Source organism: Odocoileus virginianus, chromosome 33, assembly GCF_023699985.2.
Source record: "Odocoileus virginianus isolate 20LAN1187 ecotype Illinois chromosome 33, Ovbor_1.2, whole genome shotgun sequence".
Classification (NCBI taxonomy): domain Eukaryota; kingdom Metazoa; phylum Chordata; class Mammalia; order Artiodactyla; family Cervidae; genus Odocoileus; species Odocoileus virginianus.
This window is the reverse complement of record NC_069706.1, coordinates 18800992-18827360: the sequence shown is the minus strand read 5'-3', so window position 1 is coordinate 18827360 and position 26369 is coordinate 18800992. Positions and strand designations below refer to the sequence as shown.

At 36.3% G+C, this 26369-nt stretch overlaps 2 protein-coding genes across 2 annotated transcripts in view; one reads left to right on the top strand and one right to left on the bottom strand.

Moving 5' to 3' along the window:
• LOC110147413 (phospholipid-transporting ATPase ABCA3-like) overlaps positions 1-26369 on the bottom strand; it is a 227198-nt gene that overhangs the window by 55655 nt on the left and 145174 nt on the right. Inside the window, exons 20-25 of the mRNA XM_070461131.1 lie at positions 19781-20027; positions 19427-19631; positions 14767-14986; positions 12813-12977; positions 2377-2564; positions 226-351 (exon numbers count right to left, since the gene is read on the bottom strand). Coding sequence (XP_070317232.1) covers positions 226-351; positions 2377-2564; positions 12813-12977; positions 14767-14986; positions 19427-19631; positions 19781-20027 — 1151 coding nt within the window. The remainder of the gene's footprint in view (positions 1-225; positions 352-2376; positions 2565-12812; positions 12978-14766; positions 14987-19426; positions 19632-19780; positions 20028-26369) is intronic.
• Positions 24322-24802, top strand: LOC110147415 (transcription elongation factor 1 homolog). Its single transcript, XM_070461000.1, has one exon. The coding sequence runs from the start codon at positions 24380-24382 to the stop codon at positions 24629-24631; it is 252 nt and encodes an 83-aa protein (XP_070317101.1). The 5' UTR covers positions 24322-24379; the 3' UTR covers positions 24632-24802.

Here is a 26369-nt window from a genome sequence, read left to right as displayed (position 1 = left end):
TGTACTGAAGCACTGATAATGGGTCAACCACAACCATAACCTCAAACCCTGTGGACTGTCACATATGGACAGTTTCAGAAGAGTCTTTCCCCTTTCAGTCCTCTATTTTACCAGAATGTACATAGATCCCATAGAACTCCAATGAATTAGTAATACTACCAACAAATTCATGGCAGGGAAGGTGAGCTAAACCTTGGTGCAAAGTTGGATACTGAATGACTTTACCTTTGTAAGTTTGTTGAAAAGCAAAGGGGCAGCCATCAACCTAGGTAACAGTTTCTGGACTCTCTTTCTTTCATTTATTACATCTTTATCCCCATATTCCCTGATTACTTGGATGGAATCTGTAGCCTGTATTTTCAAGACAAAGATCACAGATTTGAATACACATTAGACATTTTGGCTTAAACTGGGTGGCTTTTTGGAAAGCTGACCTGAGGGAGTAATTTCAAAGATGTCACAAAATATTTGAGTAATTTCTATTAATGAGCCTCTCTACCAACTTCCTGAGGAGGGCATGGCAACCCCCTCCAGTCTTCTTGCCTGGAGAATTGCCATGGACAAAGGACCTGGCAAGCTACAGTCCATAGGGTCACAAAGAGTTGTACATGGCTGAGTGACTAAGCACAGCACCAATTTCCTGAACTCTTATGCACAAATTTATTCCTGACTTGCTTATATTTTTCTTTTTTCTTGGTCATGCGGCATGCAGGATCTTAGTTCTTCAACTAGGGACCGAACCCGTGCTCCCTTCAGTGAAAGCCTGGAGTCTTAACCACTAGACTGTCAGGGAATTCCCATGACTTGCTTATTTTTGAAATTGTAGTCATGAACAAATTTTCTTACAAGCATGAGTAAGCAGTATGTCCTTGCCAGTGAAGTGGATATTTTGTGGAGAACAAAATGCGACAATGATATGATTACTTATTACTTAGTGTGATTTGTTACAACCAAAATATATTCAAGAGAGCATTAGGTTTAAGAGAGAAGAATGAGCTCCCTTTTTTGATTAGGGCCCCTTATTGGTGAAGTTTGAGCTGAGTTTGGAGAATAAACAAAAATATATTGAGAGAATGAAGGTAGGGTGGGGATGGAAGAAAGGTTGCTATTAGCAGTGGGAGCTTAAAGAAAGTTGTGTGAGAATGAAACAACATGATGTGTCTTGTGAATAGTAATTTGTTACTGCTTGAGCAAAATTTTGTTGTTTTGAACTGCTCATGTTTAATTCAAGTACTCATTTAATGGTAATGGTTGAGGAATGGATCAGGAGAATATATTCAGCTCACATGCTAATTCACTAAACATGCTAATCAGAAGAGTGAGAAGACAGTTGCTTTAGTTGCTTTTTCCTTTTCCAATCTCAAACTTGATAGAATGCAAGTGCTAAGAGTGAATATCCTTGCCCAATTTTCAATCTTAGAGGGAAAACATTTAGTCCTTCCCTTTATGTTTACTGTAGGCTTTACATATAAACATGACTGAAGCGACTTAGCAGCAGCAGCAGTTACATATAAACAGATGCCACTTATTAGGTTAAGGTAGTTCCTTTCTTTCCCTAGTGGTGTAGTTTTAAAAAAATCATAAAAGGTTGTTAAATGTCACATGATTTTCCTGCAATAATTGACATGAACATGTGATTTTCCTTCTTGAGATGATCAATATTGTAACATTGATTTATTTTCAAATATTGAACTAATTTTACATTCATGGAATAAACCCTACTTGTTCATTTCTTCCATTTATTCCTATATTCTTTCTTAAAAAAGATTTATTTATTTATTTTTGGTTCTATTCAAGTGTAGATCAGTGAAAGTTCAATTACTGAATGAATGAACAATTAAAAAATCCTGAGGCAAAACTTGGAGATTGTGTGAACTATGAGACCTATGTAAAGCAATAGTTAGTAATCTGACTGGTAGAGACCCATCTCAGCCTAAGAATGTTAAAGTTTGAAACTAAAAAAGAGCAGGAAAAAAAATCTTAACACAATATTTATATGTTTAATCCTAGGCAATAGGAAAAAGTCCTGACTGGTAGAGACCATGAAACTCTATAATTCTACCCAGCTTTAAAGAAGTCAATTCTATAATTACAACCAAATACACCTCAAAAACTGTACAGGCACGAGGCAGCACTTTCTATCATAGTTCATTATTATGGATTATTTTCTTGTAGGCAGAGGATTCAAAATTCAGAACTGAAAATTCAAACTAAGATGAAAGACCTGTGATTCAAATTAGTCCCAGTTAGATCTTGGTATAATTGAATGATATCTTCTTTATTAAGTAACAAAGGTAGGAATATGTTAATTTATACATTCTGACCTAATGCTGAGCTTTCTTTGAGTTGTATCTAGAGTCTGTATTAGTTACTCACCTTCTTGTTGTTCATAAATATCTTATAGACATTAAATACAATTTTATGAAAGACAAACTTTCTCAGGTTCCAGAATGTACTTTCCAGACAAAAAAGCAAAAGCAGAAAAATTAAGCCCAAGGCAGCTGATGAAATCAAAAAGTTTGCAATCCCATGTTCTCCAAAACTGTAGACATTGTTATTCTTAACTGGGGGTGATAAAAGAGATAGCCTTATTTTAAAAACTTATACAAAGTCTAAGATGACAACAAATATTAAGAAAATATAGGATAAAATGAATGTTATTTTAGAGAAGTATAGATATGAAAAATAAGCAATTGTCAACATTTTATTTGTCTCTTATTTAATCTTCACTGATATTTATGATTATTATAACAGTTCCCCTGCAAACACTTTTCTCTCTCTCTCTTTTTTTTTAAACCAGTTTTGATAGGCAACAATCTTACTACATACTCAGTGAGTTTCAAAGGCTGAGCCTTTGTAAACAGAACTATCATGGATCTAGATGGTGATGATGATTGCACAACATTATGAATGTACTCAGTACCACTGAAATGTATACTTTAAAATGTAAACTTTATGTTATGTGTATTTTATTACAATAAAATTAGTGTTTGTGCATACTGGCACAGAAAATGCAATTCTTACTGAAAAAAGAGTGATTGTATTATCTTCACATCTCAAAGATGCCTCCTATTTGCATATCTAGAATTTAGATGTTTGTGTTAGCTAATTTTCTGTGTAGTAAAATCAGGAAATATCAATTATTACCTACTTACATCTAAACTTTGTTCTTTTCTTCCTCACCAGTGTTGCCATCAATACTCTTCCCACTTATAGAAGAAAATGTCTTCTCACTCTGAAGGACTTTATGGACAGTAGGCATGACCTACAATAATAGCTAAAGATACCATAAATACCTGTTTGTTTTATTTAATTGCCAAGAATTCTGTGGTTTTTTGTTTTTGTGGGTTGTACTTATTTGTTTAGTAACTTTTGTAAACTGTTTTTGTAAAGACTGTATTTTGTTGTTTTTGATCAGTGGAGTTTCTGTTCTGCTAACTTAGCTATTAGCTATGATTTGATGGAAATATCTTTAAATGTTTGGAGCAAAACACACATACACACAAACCAAACTTCTCCTATCCTTTTTAGATTAGCTGTGAGTTGGGGTTCTCTTAAAATAATTAACCAGTCCATGTACAATTTTTATGTAGTCCACATATCTTGCTTATGCAGGGCCTAAAGATCAGAGAGTTCATTCATAAAGTCTTATCAGGTTTCAGCCTCGAATCTGCATGTGGCACTCTGAATTATCCATTGCAAATGGGGGTTTTTGTAATTGATTAGTCCCCTCACACTCAATCACTTTCCCCAGCCTCTTACTTCTTAGGCTTTTCTTTCTTGCCACTTGCTTTCCGTTTCTCGTCACTTGCCCTAGGTGGCTGTGGTTAGCATATCCCTTTAAATGTTTTTGACAAAGCTGTCCAGGAGGTTGCTCCAGCCCTCAGAAAGTTCCAAGAAGAGCTAAACAGTGCACCTCCTGAACTGATCCACTGGCTCATCGCCAGACAGATCTATAAACATAAAAACAATTCTTTGAGAACAAGAATTGTTCTTTGCCCCTTCTGGTGTAAGAAAACACACCAGGAATGCAGGTTACTATCATCACAGTTACTGCTGTCTAGCTGGAAAATGGGAAGGTAGGCAGGTAAGTTAAAACTCTACATTGCTTTCTTGACAAAATTGAGCAGCTTCTTCCTTCATTTTCTACTTCCTTGCTTTTTATAAGTTTTTGATTAAATTTCAGAGTTCCAGAAAATTGATTCTGACAGTTTCTGCCACCTTAATCCTTGCTTCAAGGGAGGGATAGATCCTTGGAGATACCTACTCTGTCACTTTCAGTTTCAATTTATTTTATATACTGATTTTTGGGTTTAATTCAGCAATCTAGCTAAAGATTCTAAATATTCTAGTATTTTATCTGTAGTATTTTAAATAGTTCATGCCATATATAAAAAGAATTCCATGGCTGATTGATTCATGTCAATGTATGGCAAAAACCACTACAATATTGTAAAGTAATTAGCCTCCAACTAATAAAAATATGGGAAAAAAAAGAAAAAAAAAGAATTTCAAATATTACTTTATCTCAGTGTTCATACTTGAAAATTATTTAAAAATGTAACATAAAATGAGCTCTCAGGAGCCTCCCACTTAACAAAATAACCAAAACATTATTAATAGCTTCCTTCTAGCTATGTTCTCCTTGATTTTACCCCTACTATCTATATTCCAGATATAATTGTCTTATTTCTTTGGAAATTTTCTAATATAATTTGACCAGAGAAATGCATTTCTATAAATATTATGTTGTTTGTAATAGTCTGTTTATGAGGTTTATAAAAATGGCATCATGTTGTTTGTAGTTATAACAGCAAGGTTTACAAAATATTCATTGTGTTTCTAAGATTTATTTATATTGTTTGCAGCTGAAGTTCATACATTTCCACTCCTCTATGATACTCCATTATGTAGGAAGAAAAGCCTTAATTTATCATTACATTCTGCTGTTAATAGACATAAGCTATTTCCATTTCTTTTTGCAATTACAGATATTGCTGAAGAAAATATTTATTAAGGTTTTCCATCTTGGAGTAAAAATATTAGTAATTGGCATGTCAAACTTGGTTAGTGCTAACTCATTTTCAAAGCAGTAAATTATTTTCACTCACAATATGTGCGTATTTTCATTTCTTTACATTGTAATGCTTCTTGACCTCAGACTTTTAAATTTTTGTTTAGTGATAGTTCATTGTGGTCCAAGTTCATAGTTTTTTGATCACTCATGAGGTTTATGATAACTCCATATAGGCCATTTTTGGACCACATTTTATTCTTTTTTTATTTCTGTGAAATTCTTCTTCATGTATTTATTCTCCCATTTTATTCTAGATAACATAATTTGTCTTAATTTATCATTTTATTCCAGATAGTAATGCTTTGTTCATTATATATGTGTTAAAAAATATATTTGCTTCTGAGGCTTTTATTTCTTTAGAATGCCTCTAAATTAACAGTTTTAAATTTTAATGTAGTCAAATTTATAAATCCTTTCTTTATAATTCAGGGATTTTTTTACTTATTTTCTTATTTTGTACTTGATGTCATAAACTATTTTAACATATTTTCTTATAAAATTCTTGAACTTTACCCTCTCTATTTCCTATGTCCACCTAGATTTTGTGTGTGTGTGGCTGTATAGGCTTCAACAGTACATGAACTGTGAACTTCCAGATGTTCAAGTTGGATTTAGAAAAGGCAGAGGAACCAGAGATTAAATTGCCAACATCCATTGGATCACTGAAAAAGCAAGTGAGTTCCAGAAAAATATCTACTTCTGCTTTATTGACTATGCAAAGCCCTTGACTGTGTGGATCACAAGAAACTGTGGGAAATTCTTAAAGAGATTGGAATACCAGACCACCTTACCTGCCTCCTGAGAAACCAGTATGCAGGTCAAGAAGCAACAGTTAGAACTGGACATGGAACAACAGATTGGTTCCAAATTGGGAAAGGAGTATGTCAAGGCTGTATGTTGTCACCCTACTTATTTAACTTATATGCAGAGTACATCATGAGAAATGCTGGGCTGGATGAAACACAAGTTGGAATCAAGATTGCTGGGAGAAATATCAATAATCTCAGATACGCAGATGACACCACCCCTGTGGCAGAAAGCAAAGAACTAAAGAGCCTCTTGTTGAAAGTGAAAGAGGAGAGTGAAAAAGTTGGCTTAAGACTCAACATTCAATTCTCCTTCTTATGGGGCAGTGCAGCTCTAGACCAAGCTGTATCTGTTTAGGAAGGGAGAAAAAGCAGTAGCTGGCATCCATAGTAGCTTCTCCAGGTGAGTGCTGATGGAGAGGTGTGTAGGCCAGCCACATAAAAAAAAAAAAAAAAAAAAAAAGACTCAACATTCAAAAAACTAAGATCATGGCATTCTGTCCCATCATTTTATGGCACATAAATGAGGAAACAGTGGAAACAGTGGCAGACTTTATTTTGTTGAGCTCCAAAATCACTGCAGATGGTGGCTGCAGCCATGAAATTAAAAGACAATTGCACGTTGGAAGAAAAGCTGTGACAAACCTAGAGAGCATATTAAAAAACAGACACATTACTTTGCCAACAAAGGTCCGTCTAGTCAAAGCTATGGTTTTTCCAGTGGTCATGTATGGATGTGAGAGTTGGACTATAAAGCAAGCTGAGTGCTGAAGAAATAATGCTTTTGAAGTGTGGTGTTGGAGAAGACTCTTGAGAGTCCCTTGGACTGCAAGGAGATACAACCAGTCAATCCTGAAGGAAATCAGTCCTGAATATTCATTGGAAGGACAGATACTGAAGCTGAAACTCCAATACTTTGGCCACCTGATGCAATGAACCGACTCATTGGAAAAGACCCTGAGGCTGGGAAAGATTGAATGCAGGAGGATAAGGGAGGATGAGATGGTTGGATGGTAAGGTTAACTTGATGGACATGAGTTTGAGTAAGTGAAGCCTGGTGTGCTGCAGTCCATGGGGTCGCAAAGAGTTGGACATGACTGAGCTACTGCACTGAACTGAACTGTATAGAATATGGATCCACCTGTTTTTCCCTTTTCGGATAATACACTTACTAGCATTTATTAAATGGTGTATTTTTTTCCAATAATATATGATGCCCTCTCCTCTATACATCAAAATTCCATACATGCCTTGGCATATCTGGGGGCTCCCTTTTAATCTAATTGTTCATTTACTTCTATCTCTATATATCTTATAAGTCATTATGTTTACAAATATTTGCATTTCAAATCTTAGGGAATTGAACCAATACCTGAGAAGGCACCTATCAAGAAAATATCAAGTCTTGTTTTAAAAGTAAGTTTTACTAAATATTGAGCAAAGAGATGTTTTACATAAGCTAGTCTGCTGAATAAAAAAACTAGAAAATACTCCACAGTTCATTATCTGTTACTAGTATAAACTCCATATACAGTGCAAACATGGACACTATGAAAAAACAAAATAGCAGGTCAATCTTTCTCATAAACATGGATTAAAAAACTCATAGGACTATTCATCTACTTCAGTGATGAATAATTTTGCATTTTAAAAGCTTATGGAAAACTCAATTTGAAATGATTAAAAACTGTCAAGTATTATAAGCTGGTATTTAAGATGCTTGTAAATATTATTTATGTTTTTAATTTTGTAAAATAAAGATAAAAAACTCATGAAATATTAACAAATGGACAGATACACAATTGTGTTTATTTAAGGAATGTAAAGTGTTTAATATTTTAAAAATATATTAATATAGTTGTATGGCTTCCCTCACAGCTCAATTGGTTAAGAATCTGCCTGTGATGCAGAAGACCCAGGTTTGATTCCTAGGTGGAGATGATCCCCTGGAGAAGGAAATGGCAACCCACTCCAGTATTCTTGCCTGGAGAATCCCATGGACAGAGGAGCCTGGCAGCTACAGTTCATGGGGTCGCAAGAGTTGGACATGACTTAGCAACTAAACCACCACCACCACCACCACATCGATACACTAATGGCCAAAGCCACATGGTGATCTCATATAGTCATAAAACCTATTTAAAATAAAACGCCTCATGCATAGCACTCTCTAACCTAAAAAGGGAACATAACAAATATTCAAGCATCATAATCAACAGTGAAATTACTGAGGTGTAGAGCCAACAAGTTGCAGAGCCAGGATTCAACTCAGGTCATATGACTCCAGGCCATCCTCTTACTATACTGCCTTTATATAAACATAATAGTAAATTAGTGAGAGATCAACAACGCCAGTTACAACGAGGGCTTCCTTGGTGGCTCAGTGGTAAAGAATCTGATTGCTAAAGCAGGAAACACAGGTTCAGTCCCTGGATCAGGAAGATCCCCTGCAGAAGGAAATGGCAACCCACTTCATTATTCTTGCCTGGGTAATACCATGGACAGAGGAGCCTGGAGGGCTACAGTCCATGGGATCACAAAAGAGTCAGACAGGACTTAGTGACTAAAGAACGACAATAATGAGATCACCATGTTTATGGTCATCAAGAAAACCTTAATAATTAGCTCCAGTATAGTTAAATGCCAAATACTGTGACCATATGCAATAAGACTAAGTAAAGCAAAAGCAAATTATAAACAGAATATCTGAAATTAACAAAGTAGAAAAACCTTAAACCAAAATGTTAAATTACATATAAATAACTTAATTAGATATATATATATATCTTGATATATATCAACCCACTACAGTATTCTTACCTGGAGAATCCTATCTACATAGGACCCCAAACTATAGTCCATGGGGTCTCAAAGAGTTGGACACCACTGAGCTACTGAACTGAACTGAACTGAACTGAAGTGACTTAGGACTCATATGCTCCAAACAAACCTCCATTCTTGTCTTTAAATATATAAGATCCTTCTCTGATTTGAGACTTTTCTCTTGGTCTTCCATCAATGTGAAATACTATTCCTCTCATTCTTCACTGGCTAGATCAGTCTCATTCTTTTAGTCATCTAATCACACTCTGCAGTAGTGACCTCCGTAAGTATTCTATCTGAAGTGACGTAAGTTACTAACTACCTCATTTATTTCTCTTACTGTCTTACTTCAAACAGTAACTATTGTGTCTATTTACTTACTTTCAGAAGTTTTCCCACTTGCCACAACTCACATTATAAACTCCATGAAACCAGGGACCTTGTCTATCTTCTTCTATAGACAAGTGTAGGAAGTACAGCAGTCATAGAGTAAGAGTTCAAGAAAGAGAAAACAGAAGGGATCAGGAAAAGTGATAAAAAGTGAAATTATAGATGTCTTCCTGCCACTAAATAAAGACAAGAGCCTTTAGGTTGAAATTGCCATCAAAAGATAAACAGAATAAAGAAGAGAAAAATCTAAGTCTAGGCAGCTCATGGAAAAATTTCACAACACTAAGGATAACAATTTTTGCAAGACAGAAGTTTTTAGAGTAATAAAGAGGCTATCTGCAAACAAATCAAAATCAGATTAACATGAGTCCTCTTAACCAGTATAATTTAACATCAGAAAATAAACAATACACCATATTAAAAGAATAAATGACAAAATCTCCACGTGATCTCAAAGGCACAGAAAAAGAATTTAATCTCATTCATTACGAAAATTGTCAATGAACTTGGAATAGAATGGAACTTCCTCAAACCAATAAAGAGGAACTATAAAAACACTTATAGCTAAAAATCATATTTAATGGAGAATAACTGAATACCTTCCTCTTAAGGCTGGGACCAAGCAAAGGTGTTTACTGCCATGGCTACCATTCAGTACAGTACTGGAAATTCTAGTCAGTGAGATGAAATAAAAATGTTTAAGAAAAAAAGAAATCTTGATTTTGGAAAGAAGAGTATTCACAAACAACCTAATATTGCAAATAGAAAATCTTAAGAAATCCACATAAAAACTATTGGAATGAATAAATGAGTTAAGTTCATAAGATAGAAGATAAAAAAATCATATAAGTTCATAGTATATAATATACAAAAAGTCACTGGATTTCTATATTTTAGCAATGAACAGCAGAAAGTTAACATATCCCATTTTCAATAGTAGCAAAAACATCTTAGAAATAAATTTAGCAGAGAAATGCAAGACCTGTAAACTGAAAGCTATACAGCTTTGCTGAGGGAAATGAAAGATCTAAATAAACAGACAGCTATTCTTTTTCATGGATTGTACAGCTCAATATTTTTAAGATGACTCATTTTCCCAGATTGATCAGTAGTATCAATGCAATATCTATTCAAATTCCAGGAGTCTTTTTTTCCCCAGTAAATGACATGCCAATACCAAAAATTTGTAGAGAAATCCATAGGATCCACAAGAGCCAAAACAGTGTTAAAAAGATCAAGGATGGGGACTTTCCTGGTGGTCTAGTGGTTGAGTCCACCTTCCAAAGCAAGGGACATGGGTTTGACTCATGGTTGGGGAACTAAGATCCCACCTGCCACGGAGCAACTAAGCCTATGTGCCTCATCTAGAGAGTAGACTGTGCTCCACAAAGAAGACCCTGCACACTGCAACAGACGATCCTACATGCCACAACTAAGACTCAACGCAGACAAAATAAGTGGTTAAATTTAAAAAAGACCAAGGATGGAGGATTATATTTCTCAATTTAAAACTTACTAAAATGCAAAAGTAACCAGAATATGTGGTACTGGTATAGGATAGAAATACCAATCAAGGGAACAGAATTTATACTCCAGAAATAAACTCAGGTGAATTAATTTTTAATAAAAGTGTTAACTTGATGGGGAAATGATATCCTTTTTGACAAACTGTCCTGGGACAAATCACGTTGTAACTTGAATATAGACCTAGTCATGTAGAAGGCATGGAGAAAATCTTCTTGACCCTGGTTTAGGCGACTTTTAAAATATGATACAGAAAAACACCATTGATAGAAGAAAATGTTGATAAACTGGATTCCATCAATGTTTAAAACTTTCAAGCTTCAAAGACACCATTAACAACTTGTGTCCAAACAAATGTCCATCAACTAATGAACAGATAAATAAATGTGGTATATCAATACAATGGAATACTATTCAGCAACAGCAAAGAATACTGAGATATACTATAACCTGGATAAACCTCAAAAACAGTATCATAAATGAAAGAAGACATAAAATAATTCTAATGATATAAATTAATATATAATGATATAAATATATGAAATATTCAGAAATACCAAATATTTTGAGGCAGTAGGTTTATTAGTGGATATTGGGCTGGACATGGAAATGAGGCTTGACTGTAAACAGGCATAAGGGGTCTTTTTCAGATGATGGAAATATTCTAATGTTAGACTGTGGTAATGATTGCACAACTTTATAGGCTTTTTAAAAGCAATGAATATGAAATTAATTAATGAATTAAATCTGATGACTGGTAAGTAAATAATAGCTCAATAGAGCTGTTTTTAAAAAGCAGAGAGAAAAATTTATAGTGCAAATATGATACAAACTAAAATGTGACATAATTTTTGTTATTCAGAAATTGTAAGAAAATATAATCAGTTTGTCTTTGTTGTTGTTATTCAGTAGCTAGGTCAAGTCCAACTCATTGTGACTCCCTGGACTGGAGCATGCCAGGCTTCTCTCTTTCACTATTCCCTGGAGTTTGCTCAAACTCATGTTCATTGAGTCAATGATGCCATCCAACCATCTTATCCTCTATTGTCCCTTTCTCCTCCTGCCCTCAATCTTTCCCAGCATCAGGGTCTTTTCCAATGAGTTGGCTCCTCACATTAGATGACAAAGTGTTGGAGCTTGAGCTTCAGCATCAGTCCCTCTGATGAATATTCAGGGTTGATTTCCTTTAGAGTGACTGGTTTGATCTCCTTGCAGTTCAAGAGACTCTCAAGAGTCTTCTCCAGCACCACAGTTTAAAAACATCAGTTCTTTGGCACTCAGCCTTCTTTATGGTCCAACTCTCACATCCACATATGATTCCTGGAAAAACCATAGTTTTGACCCTACAGACCTTTGTTGGCAAAGTGATGTCTCTACTTTTTAATACACTGTCTAGGTTTGCCATAGCTTTCCTTCCAAGGAGCAAGCATCTTTTAATTTCATGACTGCAGTCACTGTCCACAGTGATTTTAATAATTATATTTAATCTTGCACTGATTTAGTCAAATACCATTACATTTCCCTTTTTGTGGCTGCATATAAGTTATTTGGTTCCAGAACAAACTGCACACACACACACACACACACACACATAGTAAACAAATTTACAAACAGGAAATATGCTAATTACTTCTCAATTTTTAGAGTAAATAGTAACTGTACTCATTATTTGTCAGTTCTTAGAATTAATCTGAAATATGAGATCAGCCTAAAATATGGAAAATTTAATATAATACTTTTATTTTTTCCTGATTTTGATCTGGCTGTGCATTTACCTTTATCTTGATACTTAAAACCTAGAGTCCCAAGGAACTACTTAATTTTCATTTTAAGTAAAGCATTCAGTTTCCTCATTATAAAATTGGGATAATAGTAGCTGACTTGTAGGGTACTGTGAAGATTCAAGATAATGTATGTAAAGCTACTTTCACATCATAGGTGAGTAGTAACTCATTCTAAGTTACATCTGGCGATGGCTTCATGAAATTTATTGTGGATTTTATTTTGAGGCTTCATTCCCCTCCCCCCCCCCAGACAGTGAAAATAAGTTTGGTACAGAAAAGCACAAAAATCAGCAAGTCTTACTGTCTCTGTTGAAAGAAGGACAGGTTTCTCTTATCTTCCACAATCCAGGCTTGAATGTGGAAATCTAGAAAGATTTTTAAGGACTTGGGAGAACTGCATATACTCACATGAATCACTGCAGTCCACATAGATATTTTGAAATTGGTTGGCACACAGTTTTTTCACCTCATGGTCATCAAAGAATTTGCTGATACTCATTGCAAAGTTGTAACTAGGAAGCACCATTAATGCATTATTCATTAAGGTTCTTGTGAAATCAGAAATGTCATCATCTAATGATTAAAAAGATGATAGATTAGCTTTCAGTTAGAAAGCAGTGACTCTCCTATAACAACAAAGATGATCAGAGGATTTCCTAAGATGATCAGAGGATTACCAGTCTAGCAGATCATCTTTGAGAAAACACTAGTCACTAAGTCATGAAGCTTCTTCATCTTCGTAGTTTGTAGTATGGACTTGTCAGTTACAGATTTTAAAAGAAGACTTTTGCTAACAGTATTTCCCTAGGGTCTGTCTTCCGCCATCTTTATGGGTGGGTCTGCTATTAAAATCCCTACCTTGGCTTGGCCTTAGATTTTCCCTTTGTTCCCTGTCCAGCCTGAAAAATGGAAAATCATGGGATTGTGAATATTCCTTTGTTGTTGGCCTCTGAAATTTCTTGAGAGATAAGTGATATGTTTAAAAAGTTTGAATAATTTTTTGTCCAACATACATTGTTATTTTAAGTAGGAGGGCAATTTGCCTTCCAGAATCCTCCATTTTTCTGGACATGGCAGTCTCCACTGAATTTCTCATTGCCAAGTTCAATAGCCTCTTTGTCATATTTCTTTTATTTTTCACTTTGAACCAACACTCTACCCTCCTCCACTGTACTTTCTGCCCTGGGAGGATTATCTGTGTAGAATAAATCAAAGGACTTCTTTGCTCTCTGGCTCTTAGTTGGCCTAAGCAAGGCCGATAGCAAGCCCTGACTGGAGAGAGAAAGGTTTCACTAGTATGTTCACTTTGTGAAAATTTATTAAGCTATACATTTATGGTCTCTGCACTTTTCTGAATGCAAGTTATATTTCAATAAAAAGTAAATATGAGAAATACATTCTTGAAAAGCTCTGTGCTTACAGTCCTCTGTAGGGTGAATATAATGATAGAGTATGTTACAATAGAATGTGGTTCCCTGACACCTTTGGGAATAATGGAATTCTACAAAGTAGAAGTCAGGTGGCAGAACTTAACTATTAGAAGCAAGGTAGGAACCATTACTACAATAAGTAACAGGGACAGTCCATAAAATCATACTCCAGGAGAAGAGTCTTCATTATTAGAAACTGGAATTCGTAAAACCCATATTATCGGGGAGGGCTGAGTTGACTAATATAGCTCAAAATTCATGGTTATAGAGACATTCAACAAAGGGATATTCTAGACGCAAACAAAACAAACCTTATTGGTGATAGTCACCACCAGCAACAGCATGTCTTTAAATTTCATAACCAGAAAAGGGAGAACCTACTCCTGATACTCTTTTGAAATCAGACAAACTGGTTTAATGATGACTACATTTGTTGTTTATTTGTTTCCTTCTGAAAAACACTCTTTAGGAGGTTCAAGATTATGTGCTTCATTAAATTAGAAGGAGTTATACCATAGCATCTTCCACTCTCCAGTCTCACCACCTTGCTCCAAAGTGCTCTTAAGATGTTAAAACTGAAGGATCAAGTTTCAAGAGCATGGTGCGTGGGGGGTGATCTTTCAAAGGACATACAAATTGGCACAGGTGTGCTTTAATCTTTTAATCTTTAATTTTCTAACTTTTTTTTTTTTTGTCATGAGGCTAGAATGATACTGAATCCATCGCCTTCAGAGGCTTAGTGTCTCTCTCATCCTCTTGCCCACTTTTTCTTTCCCTTCCCCTCTATCTCATTTGCTGACTCCAAAGAGCACAAGTTTTTAGCTTCCTGGAAAGTAAGTGTTTAGCAATTAATATTTTTATCCTCCAGCTCTTTCATCATCATTTATTTAATGCTTTTCCTGGAGAAAGGAAAAATTGTGTGAAGTCCTTACCATAGAATTTCATTACGATGTGAATGACGATACTGAAAACAGTTGAAAAGTAGTTAAAGAGGGTGAGCTTGATGTAGGCAGCAGTACTACTAGAAAACAGGAGGCTTCCAAGATACATGAGAGGAACAACAGACCAACCGTACAGCATAAAGATCATCATTGTGTCCAGAAAATGGAAATTTGCAATAAAGGCATCCACTCCGCAGTATATGAACACTCCCTGAGACAGAGTGCAGAGGTAAAGAGCAAGGTGAAGGACACTGTATAACACGTTGTCAAGCCAGAGAACTTAGAAAACAGCAAGCACTGCCTTCATTAGTGCATAGATTCATTACTTAAAAAATTTTACCCATTAAAAATAAGCCTGAAGTGAGCAATCTCTTTTTCAATAGAGGACTCTCATGAACAGAATGACTATATTTCCTTTCTCTTTTTTTTCCTTTTGGAAGAGCATCACTTTGTAGCACTCTCATGATTAAAATTAAATTAACTATGTGTACAGTAAGCCCAACTCTGAATTTTCCCAGAAAAAAAGTGATCTAGTGCATAGATGATTTCTCTATAGATTTTCTCTAGATGAAAGCATGTGCATGTATGCCCTTTCACCCTACCACATCACTCTGCTTGATACGCACCCCCTCTCAAATTGTATGTAACTATTTCATATTGTTAAGTTAATCATGTTCCCATTATGGCTTGCAATTGTAATTATCTTTTATTTTTTGTCTGACTGTTGATTGCGGAAACTGATAAACCTCTTTTGCTATTGTGATTATGTAACTATTACTCACTTAATACCATTGTATGAATGGTCAATAGAAAAATAATAGAACTCTGTATCACCAGAACTAGGATCTACTAGAAAAACCTGTAATTACTTTTTAAAGTCCAGATGCAAATCAGAATTATCTTTAAATTTTTTGAAAAATATAAATACTCAGGTATTGCTTTTTTTCTCCAGAACTCCAGCTATGTTTCTAATGAGCAGTCATATTTAAAATCAACTGGACTATATGATGATCTTTTACTTTTATCTAGTTTGTTTTACTTTCTCTATTTCATATTCAGTGCTCCCATTTCATTTAGTTTATGTACTCCAGTTTCTCCATCTCTTTTTTTTAATGTTCTTTCTCAGCCTTTATCAAGTGTAGTAGAAAAGCTTTTGTATACATATATAAAAACATGTATAACATATTACATTACAATCATAATATATAAATATATTAAAAAAAGGTTTTCTCTGTGACTGCTATAGTATTATGCAATCTCTTTGCATCACACCTCACACTTAGGCTGTCTCCTGGCTCCACTCTCTACCCCAGGCCTTTTACATCTATCTCAGGAACTCAAGGACATCCTCTTTCAATCATTTCTCGTTCCATTTGAGAATCAGACAGGGAAGCATAAATTTAGAGTGGGCAGATTAGGAAAAAGGGAACCTCTAGAACTATTAAGAAGATAATTTTCTAATAACCTATATGGTAATTGTTGGTAACTATAATTTCTCTAAAGATAGCAAGTTTGGCCCTTTTAAGTTTCACCTTTTAAAATAATTTACAAAATTATTTATCAAGGCCACTAATAAACAGAAAGAGTTAACTAAGAATAGCCACATTACAACACTGTGATGCTCTTGGAAGTAGTTTATACTTAAGCAATAATGTTTAAAGAAAATATATGAAAAGGATCAGCAATCTTGGGTGAAAACCAGCTTTAACTATAGTTGGTTTTCCCCTAATCCAAGTAAGAGAAGTAAAAAGAGTAAAGTCAGCAGGAAACCACAGGTAACCTAGAAGGAGCTTCATTCCAAGGCTTATAATGCTTAGGGATATCTTAAATTAGAACTATTCCAAAGAAAATTTAAATTTCTACTTGGAAATATGAAGACACACCCTACTTTTAGATAGAATCTGACCCAACATAGTAAGAAAGTAAACTCTCCCCAAATTACTGTACATAAAAATAGCAACAAGATTTTAAAAATATTAGATAAGCTGATTTTACAGATTACATGTAAACAAACAAAACATATCAAGATAGTCAGGAAATTCTGCAGAAGAAGGTTAATGAGGGAAGTGAGGAAGGTCAATCCATAAAAATAATTAAATATATTATAAAACTACCATAATTAAAACAGATTTGTAGAGGCATATTATAGACACATCAATGGAATATGGTAAAGAATACAAAGTGAGAGTGAAACTGAAAGTCGCTCAGTTGTGTGTCTGACTCTTGGTGACCTGATGGATTATACAGCCCATGGAATTCTTCATGCCAGAATACTGGAGAGGGTAGCCTTTCCCTTTTCCAGTGGATTTTCCCAACCTAGGGATTGAACCCAGAACTCCTACATTGCAGGTGGATTCTTTACCAGCTGAGCCACAAGGGAAGCCCTAAGATACTTAATATTGTTAAATTATAGGATCTTGCTTCCTCTTGTTGGGTCCAAGAATAAATCTAGCTGGTGGCATTTTACAGAACCAGAGCAGAGTGAGGGAGTGTCTCATTTAAAACAACAAAGAGATAGCCAAGTCAGATAAATAAGCAAAGCTGAGAACCCATGGAGAACTCCATCTGAGAACCATGAAAGGGAATTTTGGGAGGGGGAGAGCAAGACAGAAAGAGAAGAGGAGAGAGAGAGAAACCCATACACACACACACACACACACACACACACACACACACACACACAGAACAAGCGCTACCAGGCAAAAAGGATACAGAAGATATAAAGTGAAGTATGATGCTAAGACAGAGAGAACTGCATATATGAGAGTAGAAATAAGTTTAAAGTACATTACTCAGGATGACTTTGAATATATAAATTACAATACACTGAAGTAAGGCTAACTCGGGTTACGAAATTGGGTGAAATTGGATAAGTAAATTAGATCTGTGAGTCTTAATTTCCTTGACTGTAAATATGGTGAATTAAAATCACTTCAGACTTGAATGTTTTTGAATGATATAACACACACACACACACACACACACACACAACATATGGCAAATAACTTCTCATGAGCCATAAATGGCAATATTGCTATAAGTATTAACAATGGATGATCTTATTTATAGATCTATTAATCAGGAAATGATAGCTGGGTGTGCCAGTCAAGTTTAAAGAACCAGAGAAAGAATGGATCCTTGGCATGGAGATGAGAAGATGCAGGGGTTATTCTTATTGATTTCAATACTGCATTACATAGAGGGGAGATAGTAAAGAGATTGTGCTTAGATCAACTCCCCTATTCTTGTGGCAAAAGATGAGAATTGTGGCCCTCAAAAAGGATGGTGGGCTCCCCTAGTTATGCTAGTTGGCTAGTTAGCTGTGAAAAGAAACTGGCACTGAGAACGCTGGCCAAAGTCTTGCACTGTGACAAGAAAGTGCTGCTCTGCTCTTTCAACTTTGGGGCACCTCTGTACATACTGTTTGCTCACCGCTCCCATCTATGCCTCAACTGTTCCAGCCTCTGGTCCCTGCTGAGGAGCTGTTACACCTGGTGGGATGCAGCTCTCCTTCATAACTAAGCCTAGGGCTCCAAACTGATCAAAAATTTCTCCTTTTTCCTCAAAAAACTAATTTTACCTTTCCATGGTATGTATAGTTTGAATTAGGACTTGGTAGCTCATCCTTTATAGAATTAGCCACCTATTTTATACGTCCATTGCTGAACAGCGAACTATTTGAGGGCTGAGACATTGTCTTACTCGTATTTAAGCCCACCATACCTCTGGTAGCCACTTGCTATGGTAGCTCAGATAGTAAATTATCTGCTTGCAGTGCAAGAGGCCCGGGTTCAATCCTTGGGTAGGGAAGATCTCCTGGAGGAGAAAATGGCAACCCACTCCAATATCTTGTCTGCAGAATTCCATGGACAGAGGAGCCTGGTGAGCTACAGTCCATAGTGTTGGAAAGAGTCAGACACAACTGAGCGACTAACACTTTCACTTTCTTTTATAACTTTTGTACATAAAAAAACCTTACCTCCTTTACTCATGTGTCTATCCCTTTAGTAACTATACAACTTCACATCTACCTCAGCTTCAGATATGCATACAAAGTAAAAGACATTGCTAAGTCTCATTCACTAATGAGAAAATCATTACATTAAAGGACACTGTAACATCCTTACAAGCTTGCTCTTTAGTCTCAATATCTAAAATTGGGTGTCTGAGTCAAAGTTAGTTCTGCTTTGCAGATCTAGCCATTTTGGATTTGGGGCATGAATGGGAGACTACTGTGAATAGTAACGGAAAGCCTCGCTTAAGTCATGATTCTAAATTGCTACAGTCCAGTTTTACCAGAGAGCTTAGCATTGGGAATTAGTGGCAGTGAATTATCTATATGATTAGTGAGGGATAAGTAACAAGTAATAGCCCTTTTCCCTTTAGTTTTGGGCCCTGGGTATTATGCTGAGCAATTACATGGGAAGCCAATTCAATAGAGACTTCAAAGAAAAGTAATTTTTTTCCAACTGAAAGAACATGAGGTAGTACACTTCCATAACGAGGTTTTCACAATATATTCTCTGGCATGATAAGCCAAAGTAGTTTCAAATTTCTTCAAGTTTTATTTCAGGATACAATTAATTGAATAGAAATTTCCTGTGGGAGACATAAAACAATAAGCCTTTGTGCAAATTCAGCTAACACTCACCAGTAGGAAGCAGCAGGTAATGGAGAAGTAGATGAGATCCCAGAGCAAAGCAGAGAGCCAGTAAGTCAGTAAATAGACTCCACTCACAAACTGGATGTGCTTTGCCTTCGTGGCTCTCTCGGTCACTGTCTGAACGCAAAAACTACCAATCACAACAGCCAGGCCAAAAGCCAAACACAATACTATTTGTGATCCACTTGTAGGCCTATGGAAAATGAAATAAAAGATGGAATAAATAATGAAATAAAAGTATAAAATGCTAATTTCAGTAGTTATTTTCAAATATACATTGCCACTTAACAGGGATATATATTAAGGCTCAATTCCAGTAAAAGGAAAGTCAATCATACATACACTGTGTTAGAACCATAATGAGGGAGAGGTTGAGGCTTGTTGGAGACTTTAATGGAAGCATTGGGGCCAGAAACTGACATGAAAAGAACATTGTCAAACACCGCTAGGGATGTTGCAGCTGAATGGTATGCCTCATTATTGAAAAAAATAGTAAATACTGTATTGTTTTTCTCAACCTCAATGGAAAATGCAGTCAGGGAGAAGTCACGATACTCTTTATTTTCCATTATGTATTTCATTACATTACCTAGAATAAAGAAAGAAATTGATTAGTCAGTATGTAATAAGTCACCTACTACTCATGTCAAAGTGGAAAGACCAAAACTTTTTCCCATTGTCTCTTCCCTTTTCAATTACCACAATGGCCACTTCAAATTTCCTCAAGAATTCTGCACCATCAGTAATCCCTACTATAAGCTTACAACTTGAAAAAACAGTAAACTACTAAGAATTTCTTGCTCTATTCTTGTCTAAAACAAACATAGTTTTTTTTTTTTTCAAAATTGTTTTGGTTCTTCTAGGTCATTTACATTTCCTCATACATTTGAGGATTGACTTGTCCATTTCAGAAAAAAGTCTGCTGAAATTTTGATAAGAATTGTGTTGACTGTATAGATCCACTTGGGGAAATTTTCTATCTTAATGATATTCAGTATTCCAATCCATGATATGGAATATCTCTTCATGTATCTAGAACATTAATTTTCCTCAGAAGTATTTATAACTTTCAGTGTACAAGTCTTGCACCTCTTCTTACATTTATTTGTATGTACATTATTATTTTTGATGCTGTTGTGAGTTTTGGTATTCTGTGTCCTCGCCCCACCCCTTTAATCTTTCATCTAAGTTAGATTTTTAAAATTCCAGCCTGAAAAACCTCTGCCTTTTGATTGGATTTTTTAAAATGCATTTATATTTAATATAATTACTGATATTCTAGTATTTATAACTGACATTTTGCTTTGTGTTTTCTATATGTCTTATCTCCTTTTTGTTCTTCTATTATGCAAGTATGCATTTTGTGTTAAATATATATTTTATAGTGTACCAGTTGTTGGTATCAATAATCAATGGACCATTGTCAGCAAAGTGATGTCACTGCTTTTTAATATACTGTCTAGGTTTATTGTAGCTTTCCTTCCAAGGAGCAAATGTCTTTTAATTTCAACACTGCAGTCACCATCCACAGTGACTTTGGAGCCCAAGAGTCACTGCTTCCACTTTTTCTGTTTTCTGTTTTACTATTTCACTTTTCCTATTTGCTGTGAAGTGATGAGAGAGATGCCATGATCATATTCTTTTGAATGTTGAATTCAAGCCAGTTTTTTTCACTCTCCTCTTTTACCCTCTTCAAGAGGTTCTTTAGCAGCTCTCAATTTCTACCGTTAGAGTGGTATCATCTACATATCTGAGTTGCTGATATTTCTCCTAGCAACCCTGATTCCAGTTTGTGATTCAGCCAGTTTGGCATTTCACATGGTATATTCTGTATAGAAGTTTAACAAGCAGGGTGACAATATACAGCCCTAACATACTCCTTTCCCAATGTGAGCCAGTCAGTTGTTCTATGTCTGGTTCTAACTGTTACTACTTGACATGCACACAGGTATCTTAGGAGACAGGTAAGGTGGTCTGGTACTCCAATCTCTTTAAGAATTTTCCAAAGTTTATTGTGATCCACAGTCAAAGGCTTTAGCATAGTCAATGAACCAGAAGTAGATGTTTTTCTGGAATTCCCTTGCTTTCTCTCAATCAAACGAATGTTGGCAATTTGATCTCTGGTTCCTCTGCTATTTCTAAACCCAGCTTGTTCACCTGGAAGTTCTTGGTTCATGTACTGCTGAAGCCTAGATTAAAGGATTTTGAGCATTACCTTGGTCTCATGTGAGATGAGTGTGATTTTGTGGTAGTTTGAACATTCTTTGACATTATTCTTTGGGATTGGAATGAAAGCTGATGGTTTCCAGTCCTGTGGCCACTGCTGAGTTTTCTAAATTTGATGACATATTGAGTGTAGCATTTCAACAGCATCATCTTCTAGGATTTGAAATAGCTCAGCGGGAACTCCATCACTACTAACTTTGTTTGTAGAAATTCTTCCTAAGGCCCACTTGACTTCACACTCCAAGATATCTGGCTCTAGGGGAGTGACCACACCATCATGGTTATCTGGATCATTAAGATCTTTTTTGTATAGTTCTTTTGTGTAGTTTTGCCACCTCTTCTTAATCTCTTCTGCTTCTGTTTGATTCTTACCATTTCTGCCCTTTATCATGCCCATCTTTGCATGAAATAGTCCCTTGATATCTCTAATTTTCTTGAAGAGATCTATAGTCTTTCCCATTCTCTTGTTTTCCTTTATTTCTTTCCATTGTTCATTTAAGAAAACCTTTTTAAAATCTCTTCTCGCTATTCTCTGGAACTTTTCATTCAGTTGGGTTATTTTTCCCATTCTCCCTTGCCTTTCACTTCTCTTCTTTCCTTTTCTCAGCTATTTGTAAAGCCTCCTCAATCAACCACTTTGACTTCTTGCATTTCTTTTCCTTTGGGATGGTTTTGATCACTGCCTCAGGTACAATGTTATGAACCTCCATCCATAGTTCTTCAGGCACACTGTCTACCAGATCCAATCCTTTAAATCGAATTCATCACCTCCACTGTGTAATCACAATGGATTTGATTTAGGTCATACCTGAATGACTTAGTGGTTTTCCCTACCTTCTTCAATTTAAGCCTGAATTTTGCAGTAAGAAGCTCATGGTCTGAGCTACAGTCAGCTCTAGGTCTTATTTCTGACTGTACAGAGCATCTCCTACTTCTATTGCAATATGTTGTTTAGTGGTGTTTGGTATTGAGCCTTCTGAAAAGAATACAAAATTTTCAGTAGTCTTTTTATTATTTTTTGCCAATTCAACACTCCACTTCTAATATTCATTCATACTGTTTTGGGTAAATTTTATGTTTTTTTATTACTATATGATATATCATCATGTGAATATATTCAAATTTAAAATTTTTCTTTTTAATGACCTTTTTTTAGTTAATATTATTTTCCTCCTCTGCTTTCAAGATTCCCTTTTTGACTTTTACCAGTTAAATTATGTTGTGTTAGGTGTGATTATTTTTCAGTTTACCATACTTAGAATTCATTAAACTTCTTGGAGGTAAAGATTAATGTTTTCCATTATATTTGAGAAGTCTTCAGTCATTATTTCCTCAAATACTTTTCTGCCCTTTCATCAGTCTCTTTGCCTCCTGGTTCTCCCATTATGCCTATGTTGGCATGCTTGATGTTGTTCCATGTCTCAGAAGCTGTTCCTTCCCATCTTTCTGTTTCACAGATTGGATAATCTTTATTAACTATCTTCAATTTAACAATTCATTTTTCTGCCAATTCAAATCTATCATTGGGTCCCTCTGGTGAAATTTTCATTTCAGTTATGTTTTCCAACTACAGAATTTTCATTTGAAATTTTTATTTATATTTCTTCATTAAAATTCTCTTCTTGGAGAGATGAAGTTGCCATACATTCCTTTACTTTTTAAACATATTTCCTTTAGTATGTTGAAAATACTTGTAATAGCTGATTTATAGTCTTGATGCTTTCAAAATGTGGTCCTGGAGAAGATTCTTGGGAATCCCTTGGACAGCAAGATCAAACCAGTCAGTTCTAAAGGAAATCAACTCTGAATACTCATTGGGAGGACTGATGCTCAAGCTCAAGCTCCAATACTTCAGCCACCTCATGCGACAGCCAACTCTTTGGAACAGACCCTGATACTGGGAAAGATTGAGGGCAGGAGAAGAAGGGGATGACAGAGGATGAGATGGTTGGATGGCATCATCAACTCAATGGACATGAGTTTGAGCAAACTCTCGGAGATAGTGAATGTCAGGGAAGCCTGGTGTACTGCAGTCCATGGGGTCATAAAGAGCTGGACATGACTGACTGCACAACAAATAGTCTCTGTATACTAAGTTCAACATTTGCCTTTCCTCAGGTACATTTTCTACTGGCTCTCCTTCCCCTGGAATATGGGTACACTCTTCTATTTTAGTTTTCTGGGACTGTCAAAATAAAGTACCATAGACTGGGTGACTCAGAAATGTGTTTTTTCACAGTTCTAGAGGCTAGAAGTCCAAGATCAAGGTGTTGGCAGGGTGGGTTTCTTCTGCAGTCTCTGTCCTGGGATCATAAATGGCTTTCTTGTCCTTGTGCTTTCACATGGTCTTTCCTCTATGTATGTATATCTGTGTCCTTATTGGTTCTCAGCCTTTGGCTAAGATTGAGTTTAATTTCAGCCTCTTAAAAGGAGACCAATCACTGGATAAAGGTCTGCTCTAATAATCTCACTTTAAATTAATTGCTTCTTTTTTTGTTCTTTAATATATACTTTTTTATTGAAGTCAATAAACATTGTAAGTCAATGTTTCGGATTCACAGCAAAGTGATTCAGGTGTACATATAAACATATATTATTTTTCATGTTATTTTCCATTATAGGTTATTACAAGATATTGACTAGGAAGTCACTGTCTCCCGGGTGAACGAGGCGGTCGCAACAAGGGTGTGAGTGCAGATTCGCTCCCCTACAGACATGGGGCACAGAAAGTCGAAACGGAAGCCGCCCCCTAAGAAGAAGATGACAGGCACCCTGGAAACCCAGTTCACCCGCCCCTTCTGCAACCACGAGAAGTCCTGTGACATGAAAATGGACCGAGCCCGAAACACCGGAGTCATCTCTTGTACCGTGTGTCTAGAGGAATTCCAGACGCCCATTACCTATCTGTCAGAACCAGTGGACGTGTACAGCGATTGGATAGACGCCTGCGAGGCTGCCAATCAGTAGCGACACAGATGTCCCACCCCCTTGGCAGCCCCTCCCACTGGGTACCAATCGAGAGACATTCCAGGGTGTCCAGGGTGTGGGTCCAGGGCCTTTGCAGCCCCGAATGTGAGTGTGTGCAGAGTGGATATCTCTGTGTGTGTGTGTGTGTGTGTGTGTGTGTGTGTGTGTGTGCGCGCGCGGGCGCGCGGCTGCAGGTGCGACTGCGGGGGAGTTTTCATGGGAAGTGGGTAGAGTTGAAGGGTGGTGGGGCCCCGGGGGCCTGAAATGCTTGCTCAACAAGCCGTTGACTGGCTCCAGCCTCTAGCACCTGGGCCACTGGCTTCAGGGCCCTGTTTTCTCTAGAGGCCTGCGTCCTGACCCCACTCTGCAAGGGCAGGCCCAACAGAGGCTGCCACCGGCCTCTCCAGCGCCTTCCTGCACCTCACCAGCAGTACTTGGCCCTTGAACGGGACTGACTGCTCCCCCTCCCCAGCTGCCTTCCCAGGCCTGTGGCCTGGAATTCAAGCCACAATCCCATGGGCCCCCTGGCGGGGCGGCCTGTTTTCACATTCCCTAGCTTTTGTATAGGAGGGAGGGGCTGGGCTGGGGACAGCTGTCTGTCACAAGCCCTTAAATAAAGAAGCAAACGCAGGGAAAAAAAAAAGATATTGACTACAGTTGCTTGTGCTATACAGTAAACATTCACTGCTTGTTGTGTATCTATTTTTTTAAATTAGAAATCTACCTTTCTATTCATAGTAAGGCAAACAAGTGGAATAAAAATGTTAAATTTTTTAGGTAGGCAGAAATTCATAAGTTTTATAAAATACATATATTATACATACTATGTGTATGTGTGTATATATATACAAGTATGCAAAAGCTTTTCTACTATGCTTGATAAAGGCATAAGAAAAGACATCAAAAAAAGAGACAAGAGATCAAGAAATTAGAAAACATAAATTAAATGAAATGGGAGCACTGAATATGAAATAGAAAAAGTGGGACGCACTAGATAAAAGTAAAAGATAATCACATAGTCCAGTTGTCATTTTACATGGCTGCTCATTAGAAACACATCAGGACCTCTGAAGACAAAAGCAATATCTGGACATTTGTATTTTTCAAAAAATTCCAAGGTAATTCTGACATGCATCTGGATTTTAAGAAGTGATTACAGATTTTTCTATTAAATGTTAGCTTTGGTGATATACAATTCTATTATTCTCTATTGACCAATCATGATACAGTTGTGTTAAGTAAATAATACTAATAGTGACATAATCACAATAATAGAAGATGTTTATCAGCTTTCACAATCAATAACCAAACCAAAAAAGATAATTATATTGCAAGCCCTAATGGGAACATGATTAACCTAATGATATAGAATAATTATACACAATTTGCGGGATTGAGTAGAGTGATGTGGTATGTGCTAAGCTGCTTCAATTGTGTCCAACTCTTAGCAACCACATGGGCTGTAGCCCACCAGGATCCTCTGTCCATGGGATTCTCCAGACAAGAACACTGGAGTGGGTTGCCATTTCCTACTCCAGGGGATCTTCCTGACCCAGGGATCAAATCCATTTCTCTTATGCCTCCTGCAGTGGCAGGTGGGTTCTTTACAACTAGCACAACTTTGGAAGCCCTAATTATTGATAAGTATCATCCTATTACACTTTTCTTAATTGTTTTGAATTTTACTTTGTGTAAGTTTCTTCCTTCTCTTGTGTTTTCTGCCTAGAGAAGTTCCTTT

Excerpts from the sequence above, each read along its gene's own strand:
- LOC110147415 (XM_070461000.1), top strand. The coding sequence starts at position 24,380 with ATGGGGCACAGAAAGTCGAAACGGAAGCCGCCCCCTAAGAAGAAGATG.